A 14,102-nucleotide genomic window follows, 5' to 3' on the forward strand; every position below is an offset into this window, starting at 1 on the left:
ATATTTTAAAGCCGTTAAAATAGCAATTAGCTGTCGCCGTCAGAACCAAAATCAGTTCTCTGCCCATTTACTAGAAAGAGGAGATTGGGCCTCTCCGGTGAGATGGTACTGGCGAACTGGAAATTTCCATGCCAAATGTCCGCAAAATTCTTAGGGTTGACAATGGACAAAGTACTTAATTGGAAGTGAAAAAGATGAATGCATAATAAGCATGAACGTTGACTTAGCCTCATCGCACATACACTGGCTTGTTTTCGAGAATGGCGGCTGTCCAGTGATGGCAGCCTTAAAGCGTTAGGGGTGCTACAATCTCCATGGATAGCCAACATCAGGCATTCAGATGGTAGCGCCGCCAGCCTCAAACGTCTAGGAGGGTTCATGGGAAGAGTTAATGTTGAAGAGAGCTTGGAGAGGTGGATTTGAATCACGGAGTTTGACTTTGGCGGAATCGAAGGGAATTTTTAGGTCGGTGTGGATGGTGAGGTTTGAAGTGTAAAAGAGAGCATTGACTAGGTATGAAGGACATTGGACTGTTAGGACTGAACGCGATAGAGATCTGTGCGTTTGACAGTATCGTAGAGTTTTGGAGCTAGCAGAGTATTGTACGAGGGTCGTTTGAAAAGTCCGTGCAAAAATAAAAACTACTTAATTTTTTGGGGTAAACCTTTTTTATATTTCAACATAGTCTCCTTTTAGGCTTATACACTTCGTCCAATGCTGCTCTAGTTTGTTGATCCCTTCCGACTAATAGGATTTGTCCAAGTCTGAAAAATAGCCATTCGTTTCTGCAATCACCTCCTCGTTTGAATAAAATCTTTTTCCCGCCAGCCATTTCTTCATATTGGGGAACAAATAGTAGTCCGAGGGAGCCAAGTCTGGAGAATAGGGGGGATGTGAAACGAGTTGGAACCCTATTTCCATTAATTTTGCGACCACAACTGCTGAGGTGTGAGCTGGTGCGTTGTCGTGATGGAAAAGGACTTTTTTTGTGGGCCAATCGTGGGCGTTTTTCTTGCAGCTCGGTTATCAAACGGTCCAATAACGATGAATAATATGCACCTATAATAGTTTTACCCTTTTCCAGATAGTCGATGAGGATTATTCCTTGCGAATCCCAAAAGACAGTCGCCACAATCTTTCCGGCCGAAGGAACGGTCTTCGCCTTTTTTGGCGCAGATTCCCCCTTGGTAACCCATTGTTTAGATTGTTCTTTGGCCTCAGGAGTGTAGTGATGTATCCATGTTTCATCCACAGTGACGAAACGACGCTTAAAGTCCTGCGGATTCTTCTGGAACAGCTGCAAACCGTCCTTACACGATTTCGTTTTTGGTCAAGCGTGAGCAATCGCGGCACCCATCTTGCGGATAGCTTTGTCATGTCCAAATGTTGATGCAAAATATTATGTACCCGTCCATTCGAGATGCCCACAGCACTAGCAATCTCACGCACCTTCACTCTTCTGTCATCCATCACCATATCATGGATTTTATCAATGATTTCTGGAGTAGTAACCTCAACAGGGCGTCCAGAACGTTCAGCGTCACTTGTGCCCATATGGCCACTCCGAAAATTTTGAAACCACTTATAAACTGTTCTAATCGAAGGTGCAGAGTCACCATAATGTTTATCAAACTTCTCTTTAGTCTCCTGAGGCGTTTTGCCTTTCATAAAGTAGTGTTTAATCAACACACGAAATTCTTTTTCGTCCATTTTTTGAAAATCACTCGACTTCCTCGATTCAAACGAATGCCAAACACAAAGAAATAGACCGATCTGGCTGAAACTTGGTGTGTGTTCTTCCAAGAGATGCTACTAACTAAACATAACCTCGATACGCGCCAGTGGTGCTATCTCTCTGACTTTGCACGGACTTTTCAAACGACCCTCGTATAGTTGTCGTTCGTTGCAAAGTGAGTTTGGAGCGTTTGTCCTGTAGATTCTTTAGCATTCAGTTCGTTTTAGTTGTAGTACGAGGGTTACATGTCAAACCTCACCAGGTGGTTTGTCCAGGTGGAGTCCCAGGTAACGGACTTGAGTAACTGCTAGGAGCGAAATTTGATTGAGATACAAGTAGGGAAGGATTTTTCTGTTTAAGGTGAAATCAATGTGATTGGATTTTTGATGATTTAACCTTAATTCTCCAATTTCAGAGCCAGGATGTTTCAATTCTATGCATTTAATTAGCCAACTCGTAAACGTTACCTAAACCCCAGTGAACAACAATCAGTCATGATAAACCCAATGGTTGACAAATATGCATTATTAATATCTTAAGTGTTAACATTTTTGCGGATTGATAATTATTAGTAAATCCTTGTTTTAATACAATTTTTTGTTTTAAAATCCGCTTATTTCCAGACTTTATTAAATTAATTGAAAACTAACACAAATAATAAATGATGGCCACTTTTTTTGCCCCTCTGTGTAAATACACGCTTTAAATAAAGCGTAATGTAAATTATAATTCAATTAAAAAAGAACATTGCGAAACTTAAACTTGATAGTGGTTTTGTCACTTCGCTTTCCTAGTTATACAAGCAAATCATTTGCAGACTCCTGGCTAGAATACACCTGGCGTCGACTTGGCGCTACTTCTACCACAAACAAATTATCTGAATAGTGTGATCTAGTCCAACAATGTGGACAGAGTTGTGCACCGAAAGGGATGAGTCAGACATTAAAATAATGTACTTATGATGTATTCGAAATGCTGCCGAAGAAATGAGTGTTTATTAAAAATGAAAGTGGGTGTACTGGCAGTCGGCCAAAGACTAGACCATGGATGTGGTAGTTCTCTTAATAAGCGCTCGCAACACACACATACACTGGCGAAGATCTCGTCATTGCTTCCTTTTCCTGTAGCCACTGCCAACTAAATACCACATCTCAGTGCCAACCTCATGAGCGATTACACCTCAGTTAGGAATCTGCAATAAAGGTACAATGATACCAAAAGCAATGATCATTAGAGAAATAATCAATGTCATATCTTTCTCTCTAAGTAAAACCAGCCTGGTTTAACGTTAAGAGTAAACAAATTCGTTGATTGGCACAAAACTGAAGGGTGTGATGGCGGCAATAATTTTCTCTGGATCCCTCATCAAGACCTGGATCCCTTTTTAAGTTTGTAAAAATTAACATTGTTTTGTTCTCACTACAATAAATCAACATCCTATGAAATATTGGAAAAATCTTGCATGGAAATCAGAAGAGAACAATGACGTACGACAAATACAAGTGACTACATAACATAATTAGTAGACTAGAAACTGAATACGAGTACTCTTAGTCGGCAGCATTTAGAATCCATGGTACAAGCAGCATATTTTTTGAAGAGAAGTACTTGAAGTAGGAAATTTTGGATTTTTAAACGCGAGAACCTGGTATCTACATAAAGTTTAATTCCTTACCCTTGGCTAGACGTTACAATTCTCATTTCCATCCGTCCTTCTTTGCCAGCAACACTTTCTCTACACGAAATATTTATCAAGGAATTTTTTTTCCCACTGCTTCTGGGTGCAGATAGTAACTGGCACACAAAAGAGCCGCTAGGAAAACGCAATGGTGTCCACTCCGTGAAACTGCGTAGATATCCCTAAGAACTTGGCCACAATGAAAAAGATTTCACAAAATTTCGTGACAAGAAAGTGTAAACACTGGCGCAAAATTAGGAAAATAGGCTAGATACTTGGCAGCTGTTGTTAGCCTTAATACTGACATTTGAAGAGTCAAAAAAACAAGTGTGTAAATATGTCGTTAAAAAGCACTGCTATCTAGGAACAAGTTTTACAACCTTCTCTGCTTTCTGGTGTACGCATTATTAATTAGAATCTTTTTATTTTAATTTCTGATTAGCTCGATCAAACATTCTTTTAACGACAAACTTATGATTCTTTTTTCCAGTTTTGATTTGTTTTTGCTTACAAACGATACCAGAGTAAGTTTAAATAACTTCTACGAATTAAGGAAGATGATACATCAAAAGCAGAACATCAGAACTACCAAAACATTCCACAAACTCTTTTCCGCAAGCTAAACTCATAGACTCCCAGCAAAAGTAAGCGAAGATTTACAAAAAAAAAAAAAAAAAAAAAAAAAAACCTCTTACATTCTTTATTTTTATCCATGGCGTTGTGTAGAGGAGAGTCATCGACCTCCGCCTTAGGCGGGCTAACCGGCTGCATACCCGCCGTGGCTGTTGGCTGTTGTTGTTGCTGCTGCTGCTGTTGTTGTGGTGGTTGTTGGAGGAGGCTGCTGCCACCAGTAGCAGTGGTAAACCACTCTGGATAAATGGAGACCAGTGTGTGCAGCAAATCCGCGTCCAGCTGCACCCGGAATACCACGCTGCACTTCCTCCTACCGCACTCTGAAACATGCAACAGTAAGGTTTCTAGTTAATCGGCATTTCTGACAGGCATTGCAAATTTTGGTGAACCAATATAAATATTATTACGTTTATATTTACTTAAGACATTCGGCAAAACATTTTACTTTAAGAAGGAGCTCATATTACGCTTTCCAATGATAGTACAGAAGAAAACAGAGACCAACCTGGTAATTCAACTATTTTCATAAATACATTAGAATGCTCTCTTTGTCTAAATATACATAATAGTAACGTAGCGTGGTTATTTTGTAAAGTACACGTTGACTGATAGTAATGAACGTAGAATGCATGTAGTAATTACTTCAGTGAAGGAGTGTGCTAACTCCAAGCCACAATCTTCTCTACACAAATAATTACTCACAGAAAGAGTTTCCGTTCTGGCACATTTACACCACAGCTGTGCAATTCCTCGCTCTACTACACTACGCAATCTCTACAGCTTCTCATTGGCTCGGCGATACTTATAACCTAATGCTATCTTTTACAGTTTTTTTAGTCAATATTTTTTTTTATGAATTCAGCATAACATCAGATACATTACAATTTCAAAACTTCGATTTGAAAAGGGTAACCAAAAAATTAATAATTAAAATCCTATGATCAATACTAGTCTGTCAAAGCTAATCAACTCTGTAAACTTCAGATTTCTTAGAGCCCATTACAAACTATCAGAAAAGAATTACATATCCAGACATCTCAGTCGGAATTCAGACAAAATGGGGCACTCAGACAGGAGATGGAAGCAGTCCTCTTAAATATTTTGATTACCTATCGCACAGTGTTCATGATGACTAGCTTTATTAACCCATGGTACTTAGTACAGAATCTCCAGTACCCCATCTCAGATCTGACAGTCTCATTTCAGATATTTAAGTATAACCACATTACCCTGATAAGAGGGTTCGAAAAAAAGTTTTTATCAGCGTAAATTCTAAGCATGGGTACAGAATAAACTCAGTCCTATTAGAACGGTTTGATTTAAATTTAAAGATATCACTGTAGCCTTGTACTCAATTTGTATTAAGAGTACGTTTCAGTTTGATGGCCGCTGGTCGCTTAAGGCAATTAATGTATTCACAATTGTCTTTCATACATTATTATATAATAAAATAGATTTGTGTTTGTATGGATTCGTTATTGAACTCTAATCAAAATAGAACAATGTATTGAATAAGATACAGCTGATGATATTTTATTGCTGTACGCTTTGAATAAGATTTCTTTCACATTGAGTTCTTAGAGTAATTTATGGATGCTGTAATTAATAACAAATTTTACGAATATAAATAATTTTCATCTCATAATTACTGTTTTTTTTTTTATCTAACAAGTATGATATAAGTGGTAACGTAATATTTTAGGGAAGTTAATGCTTTAAATTATTAAAATAATTTTCAAGAATTTATTATTGTGTCACTGAAGATTGCTCCATAGAGGTATCCTGAGTTCTGTATTATATTATACATCATTGGTGAAAAACAGTTATTAAAAAAAAAGAATATGTGAAAATAAATACACATAATTTCATACAAAATATAGACAATCATTTTTGTCAATCAATAATTTATTCAGTTTATAGAAAGAATTTTTCTATATAAAAATCACAAATTTCGTAGCAGAAGGTTGGCACTCGGTAGTCGAAACCGTAACGCTTCATATAGACACACAGCATTTTACTCGCTTAGAAGCATTACTATACCACAATACTTAAATATGATCTCATTTTGCCCTTTAATTTTACTACATTTCTTTGGCAAACAGCCCTTATGTGTACCTATTGTTTCTCCTTATCGTGGGGCCAGGGAAATTAGCCTTCCAGCTAACGATTCCACAATTCTATCCAACCTACATAAATTGCAATTTCTTTACTAACTAAATTTTAAGAGCATATTTTAAAGTACATTGATATAATTTTTCAATTAAAGTAACTACCTAGTGGCAAGGCTTGTAAACAGACGATCAAAATTGACACTAAACAACAAAGCGCAAGTGAAAACCGATTCGGGTGAGGTTCCGACTCTAGACACGAATTCTACGCCTTATATCTAACGTATACAATGTCGCAAAGTGAACCTATCTTTCCGTTCTAAAAGTACCTTTTATTCAAGACCTAATCTCCACCCGATGAAGGGCCTTTCCGCCTAACCTAACCCTCTCATTGGCCAGCTTTCATTTTTTTAATCTTCCTGACAATCCGAACCATCGACTGAAATGGCGCTAGCCCCACGATTTACTCGGCAGTGCAGCCCAATAATTGACTCATTGGAAAGCCACCATTTTTGGTGGTAACTACCTCTCATGTCACATATCCAGTCATCTGATTTACTTGTTGATATTTGCGCCTGCAGTTGTAAATTTCCTTAAAGTTATTAATAATACTAATATAATTATTATAAATAAATTAAGTCCGACGAATATCCAAGTGATTATTAGAAAGTAAAGGTAACCTACTAGCGAGATAAACAAATTCTATCTATCTCACTAGTCTGAACTAAGATTGTTGTTTTCACTGATTTCAATTCTGTTTTACCTTGTGGAGGGTTGTTTTTTTACGTTGCTATCTCAGTGAAATTAATTTACAGTTTTGTAAACTTTTATAAAGTACAAACATTCAAAAGTAGCACAGGCAAATGCAATGTATAAGCTGTTTTCAGACTTTTCTTATAAATCTTACTTTCCATTTTGTTCCTTCAGTAAATTTATTGTTTTCATAAACAATGAACATAACCAAAATAACAACGTACAAATTAGACCTTGTAAATGTTTACTGATAAAATGAAGAAAAAAAGTTGCTGTAAGGAGCCAAAATTAACACAACTTCAACTCTTTTCAGGAAATTACTGAAACCATAACGTTTGTTTAGTATTTACTAGTGAAATAATGACATAAACCAATCAAACCACCCTAACATCCGGTTATGTTAAAATGCTCTACTATACAAGATTGGTGCGGAGGTGAGAGTGACCAATTTAGGGTGATCAGTGATATCAGAACCATTGTGGTTGTAGATGGATTTACCACAATTCTAAAATTTGTAGTATTTTTACATAACAAAATTAAAAATTAATGAACAATTTTATAATGTTTTAAAATAACAATTACCTAAATGTATATTACCTTTTCGGTTTTATTTTTATTATTATTATTTTTTTTTAAAGTTTAAAATGAACTTCATTTTCAACACTAAAAGAGTATCTAGAAGAAACTTGGTAAGAAATTCTAAAGGTCATTGGGTGGATGATTCTTCAGCGGTACCTCCATGGCTTACGCGCATTCTGAGACAGTGCAGTGCCTATAACTTACTTTCCTGTTACAAATAACGCTTGGGTGGGAGCGTTTTTAATTCGTCAAATGAATTTACCACAAATTCTAAAAAGGTACTTTTAGAACGGAAAGATAGGTTCACTTTGCGACATTGTATACGTTAGATATAAGGCGTAGAATTCGTGTCTAGAGTCGGAAAAGTGGATTTGTGAAATCGAAGATCCTGCGGTCATATACAGGAGAGTTACCCTTGGAATTTTTCTCTTTCTTGAAGCTCATGTTCGTGATGAACAGTTGTCTGGTTGGAAAGGACACTACATGATGATGGACAGCATGAAGCCAATAGCCTTAGATGCTGACGCTCCTTCAATTGAAACAAAGATGGTCTAAATGGTAGACTAGGCTGAATTTTTTTTTTCCACTTAGACATAACTTTTTTGACAGACTGATATTGCTTGTATGATTATCTCTTATCTTTCTATTTATATTATTTAATTCGTCAAATGAATTTACCACAAATTCTAAAATTCCATTAGAAACGTTCCAAGGCCTAGACAAGGAAATAGGCCCTTACCGTAATAGCTGCTAGCATTGCAGGCCTCGCCTATAACCGTTTGGCTTCGATCAATCATACAGAGTAGTGATTATTTTAGAAAATTCTTTGTCAGTACCCAGCATTGATAATGATCCCCAGCTACGAGGTGTGGCTATTAAATAACGAGACTGATGCTGCTTCAGAAGAACTATGCATGCGCCAAATCCTAACGACCGTCAGCTGTGCAGCGTGAAGCCTTCTCTTTCAATTGCAGCGCCTCACGTGTTTGTGTAAGAGGTGTAAGTTTCGTTTTGCCGAAAACATGATATACTACATATGTAGTAGAGCAACGAATTGTCATGAAATTTCACATAAAACTGGGTAAAACCGCTACTGAAACTTATCTTTTATTAAAAGAAGTTTATGGCGATGAATGTTAATCACTTGCGCGAGTTTTTGAGTGGTTCAAGCGTTTCCAAGATGGCCGAGAAGACGTCGGAGATGATTACCGCCCGGGTCGCCCTTCCACGTCCAAAACGGATGAAAATATCGATTATTATTAATCAACATTACTACCGTGAGGTGCTTGCTAAACTCCGTGAAAGAGTAAGGAAAGGACAAGTCATGGGTTCACCATCAAGACATCGCGCCGGCTCACACTGCATTGTCTGTCAAGACGTTTCTAGCCAAGTACAATAACCCAGTTTTAGGCCAACCGCCTTATTCGCCTAACCTGGCCCCCATGTGGCTTTTATCTGTTCCTCAAAGTCAAATTTGCATTAAAAGGAACACGATTTCAGTCCGTTGAAGCTGTGAAAGAAAAAACGGCACACGTAATGCAGGAGCTCACAGAAAGAGACTTCCAGCACTGTTTCGAACAATGGTAAATTCGCACGGAGCGTTGTAGGGATAGGGGAGTGGTGTATGTTGAAGGTGATAATAACTAAATATGTATAAATTTAAAATAAAATGTTTTATAGCAATAGCATCGTTATTTAATAGCCACACCTCGTATATATGTGTCTGCAATACGGAATTTGAGACAATGTTAGACTTTCCGAATTTGAGTAAAAGAAAATTGTGCGGAAGTTCACAGCAGTGCTTTTCTCATCCGAGGGATATCCGAATGAGAGTGTCCATTTTCTGAGACAGTTAGGAATCGGAAACGCAAAACTTCCACTTAGAAAGTACTCTCTAAAAGGACACTCGCGGATTGAATGAGAAAACCTGTTTTGCGATGTTCAGAGCCAAGGTAAAATTAATTGATTAGATTAAAAATTTTTTAATAGAATTCAGAAATAAAAAAGATAGAATAAAAGTAGGTAATAAATCATTAATTCAAGGAAACAAGTGTACTATGTAAACGTTAGCTGTAATTTTAGCTTGAATAACAAGTCCTAAATTATTCTCGAATTGTTTATAAGTAGAATTTGCAAGAGGGAACATATTGATCACTGTCCAAAAGTTTGTATGAACATTTTGAGCGAAATGGAAAGTAGAAGTTTGGAGGAGGAGAAAGAGAATGTAGAGCGAACTATACAGAGAGAATAATACACTTGTTACTATAATAATGATTAGCAATGGTGGTAGAAGTGAGAGGGGATGGCCAACAGCAAGGTTAAGTAACAAACAAAGGGTCTCATCTCAACATTTTATAGCCGGCTCACTAGACAAGCGAGCGATTGCTATGGCTGTGCACATGGCTCTTGTTGGAGCCGGCAATACACTCTTGTTTACCAATCGTTAAATCTTCCATGTTTATATTGCACGTCTGCAAGCAAGAATCTATCTTTCAATCCCGCTAGTACTAACTTTATCGAGTTCCGCTATTTCTTTCTTTTGTCCCACTTCTTAAACTCAACTAAAACTCTACTCTAAATAAATAATCCATTTTAGTACCTATCCTAATTGAACACCCTCTTCATATTTTCTCTTAATTCTGGTTATGAATAGTATACAGTCGAGCCTCCTATAAAGGGCAGCTCCATTCACGGGCAGTTTTTGGATTTCCCCGCTTTACCCCTATACAACTTTCTATATAAAAGAAACTCCGACTAATGGTCACTCTAAATAGCGACCGCGGCCATTGATTTTGGGGAACGGATTAAATGTTTCACCTTCCACCAACGACCACCTTATTATTAAAAGTTCGTTTGACGTGGTGATAAATAGCATTATCCCCTCTCAAGTTTTTTGTTTTTTTTCTGGTTTTCCCTAAAGTTTCCTATATAAGCTCGTACATCTTGTACCAATTTAATCATTTTTCAATATTACTTTGGACGGACAAAATTATTTTTTCCGATATGTCTCTCAAACGAAAGTGGTTAACTCTAGAAGATAAAATAAATGTGTTGGAAGATTTTGCAAAAACCAAATCGGATAATTAAGAAATATTTGATGCATATCATATAGCTGCAATAATTATGCAATTATGTACGTTTTTAAATCTATTAATAATAAACAATTTTTAAATAGCTGTTTGGAAAAAACCCATATTTTCTCATTATGAAACTTGCCTACCTCCTTCTAACGGCCACCTCCAAATAGCGGCCTCTTTGCTTTCCCCTGCCAGTGCTCGTTATTGAGAGGTTCGACTGTATTACGATAAAATTTTGGAAATTGAATTTTATAAAAAAAAAAATACACATTTTGGGGACCTCTGAACTGAAAATGACGTTGAAAACTTTGTACTTTTTGAATAGCGGCAGTACTTTCCTTAAAATGGCCACCTACATAATTTCCACTAACTGATTTGGATCAACATTACAGAAGTGTTGTGAATTCTCAATCACTCCGTGGGATTTCCGTTCAAAATATGCGGAAATGGTAAGCACTACAAAAAGGCCCCCTGGGAAGAAAGAATTAAATTAGCTAAGAGGATATGATCCCGGAATTAAGGGTAGGGATTAGCTAACTGGAAGTGGTTAGCACACTGGTGGTGGTAACGAGAGAACATTGTCCGGAAGCCTACAGAGCCCAGAAAAATGTTGAGGATGCCAATAATATTCAGATGTTGACGCGCCTTAAAATAAAACTAAAGAACTAACGCATCCTAGTCAAGCGAATTATCTTACTCTCTTAAAATGGCGGCACGGTAGCCAAGCGGTTAGAGATGACACCCCGTAAAGCCAAGATGTATTGTGGTACTGTGTTGAATGCCCGCTCTAGGCCTTGGATTTTATTTAATGTGATAAATAAATTTATAGTTAAGTATGTTTGCTACCCGTCTCCTCAGTAGTCGGGACGTGATTTATTCTCAAAATGATACAATAAATAGTATTAAATAAAAACCAAGATATATGGATGAGACGAGACAGTAAAAAAAAAAAAAAAATAATTAAATATCTCTTAATGTTTTATTATCCATTATTTATACACAACTATGAGTGAAATTGTTTTATAGAGGACCAGTTGGCCGTGCTTACATACGCTCGGGATTCATACCGCGAACAGTCTGAATTATCACTTATAAAAAACAAAGTGAGACCAAAATACAAAGAAAACATCCTGAGAGGATATTCAGCCAGACTAATGTAAAAAAGGAAAAAAGAAATCTAATTTCTAGGACCGTTAATAATAATCGAAAAAAGTATGCGCGGCCAAAAATGTGCGCTAACCGAGGGCTATTTGGCTTGGCCATTTATAAATGTTAATTTAAGAATATCTAAAAAGGTCTCTCCTTATAGACATGTATGTGGGTATTGCCAAAGGTAGGATACTTAAAAAGCGCATCCTCTAATGAGATGTCGTCTTTAAACTAAATAAATAAATCCACATGTATACCGTATATAATGTGTTTAAAAACCTCGAAACAAATTTGTATATGGCTTAATTAAAAAACAAACACAGAAACAGACCTGGTAAATGTAGGTCATTAAGTGACAACCGACTGTCTTATTTACTTCATATTTAAATTTACTTTCGAATAGATTTTTTACAAATGAGTCAAAAACGATTTATAATGAGTTGTCTCTCAACTATTGGAATTGAATTAGCTGAACTAAACTACACTGTACGCCAGTCTTTCTCAAAGTGAGCGGTAACGCCCCCTTATGGGCGCTGGAGGCCCTACAGGGGGCGGTAAAGGGTCCAGAGAAAATTGGGGGTGTTGAAGCGGTTTAGGGAGGCGGCGATGGCTGTTTTGAGTTTTTCTAATATTTTAAACTAAAATCAAAACCTACCCAAATACACTATATCGATTATTTCGTTGTTTTTTTCATTAATTTTGGCAACAAAAGCCAATCCCGCAATTGGTACCCTGGATTGTGGTCGATTTGTTCAACGATTTTTCGATAGCATTCCCATCTTCATTTTAGAGTGAACGTAGATTTAGTGTTTTGGCAACGCTGCTAAGAAGAGAAATCGTTTGCATGTTACCGAAAGCGGTGACTTACGACTGTTTTTAAGTAAATTCAAGCCTCACATTAACGAACTTGTTCAAAATCATCAGATTCATCTTTCACATAAGATTAGTTTTAAAATTTTCAATTGAAATATTTGTTTTAATTTGAACCACACAAACACATAATTTTTTATTTTATTTTTCACTTTATTTGTATATTAACAACTGCAACAAATGTTGCATCAAGTAATTTTGATCTTATTGGTTCAGTTCTCTTATAATGACATGGTTAGAGCAATCACCCACTGGTGAAACCCTTTCACAATGATTTAATCACAACAGATCTCTAGGCCACTTCCGCTTCAAACGACGAGGAGGATTGTCGGGAAGGTGAGGAGAGGAGAAATGTTGGACAAGAGGATTAGGATGGAAAGCTAGGAGGCTGTGAAAGTTGCGGTAGCGAGACTTTATTAGGTCAGTGACGAAAGGGATGTGAAGGTCAGTAAGGTTAGAAATGTAGTATGGAGCATTCAGGATTTTCAGTAGGATTTTAGACTGCAGTGTCTGCAGGCGTTTGGAGTTAGAAGGTTTGATTGAGCCCCACACTTCAGCTCCGTATGTCCATATGGGTCTCAACAGTGTCTTGTAAATTGTCAGTTTTTGATTCAAGTCGAGTTTGGATCTGCGGTCAAGTAGGCCAGTAAGTACCTTGTAGCGCCTGTTCACGTCTTGTCGTTTCATTGGAGTATGTGGGTTCCACGTGAGTCTCTTCACATAATTAAGTAGAAATAATATCTTTAATAAATAATTTTTGAAAATGTTGAAAGATGAATGTCAGAAACCCGTCAAAGATAACTATAATCATGCGTGCTACGACGGGTAAAATCTAAGATATTATCAACAAATACTTTTTTGTATATCTAGTGGCCAAGAATCGCACTTATCAACTGGATCAATTTTAATAATTTTTGGTCAAACAAAAAAACGTAACTGGAATTGAACAACGGCTTTAAAGAGTTTTTAATTGAATACCATATTTATGGGATATAAAAAATGTTTACAAAGTGAACGAAATGCCTTCATTACCAAATAATTACAACAATATGGCCAAATTATAAAAAAATAACCAACATTCGCTACGTCATTAATGACGTTGCGTTGTCCTGTCAAAGTATTTAGTAGAAATTTATTGTGTAGGCGTTATTAGGAGTAGAAAATACACGTGTAGAGAATGAGGAACAGAATAACAATACGAGTGGATAATGCAGAGATCTCAAGTGGGCTGACAAGCTGCGTGGGAGGGAGTGAGAAACCAGCGCAATCTCAATGTAGCACCTCCGTCTCTGCAAGCTAAGCGACGTAATTCACTATTTGGGACATATCTCTATATATATTATATAAAGATTGTGTAGGAGTTATTTACGTGTGTGTAGGAAGCACCATTATAACAGTAAATGTAACAGTGTTATTGATACGATGAATTTTACCTGAAGTGCAGTAAAGTAACTAATAGAGCAAAAAAGGTAGAAAAACAAGAAACCGAACCATCAATGCAGGTGGTTTCAATTCTAACG

The 14,102-nt window shown here is 36.9% G+C and overlaps 1 protein-coding gene across 3 annotated transcripts in view; it reads right to left on the reverse strand.

Annotated features, from left to right (window-relative positions):
* LOC141449283 (uncharacterized) overlaps positions 1 to 14,102 on the reverse strand; it is a 156,697-nt gene that overhangs the window by 20,137 nt on the left and 122,458 nt on the right. For all 3 annotated transcript variants that reach the window (XM_074118549.1, XM_074118543.1, XM_074118559.1), the window contains one exon: positions 4,109 to 4,366. In XM_074118549.1, coding sequence (XP_073974650.1) covers positions 4,109 to 4,184 — 76 coding nt within the window. In that variant the 5' untranslated portion in view covers positions 4,185 to 4,366. The remainder of the gene's footprint in view (positions 1 to 4,108; positions 4,367 to 14,102) is intronic.

The sequence above is a fragment of the Rhodnius prolixus genome, unplaced genomic scaffold (assembly GCF_049639745.1).
Source record: "Rhodnius prolixus isolate KJV_2025 unplaced genomic scaffold, Rpr scaffold_1, whole genome shotgun sequence".
Taxonomy (NCBI): domain Eukaryota; kingdom Metazoa; phylum Arthropoda; class Insecta; order Hemiptera; family Reduviidae; genus Rhodnius; species Rhodnius prolixus.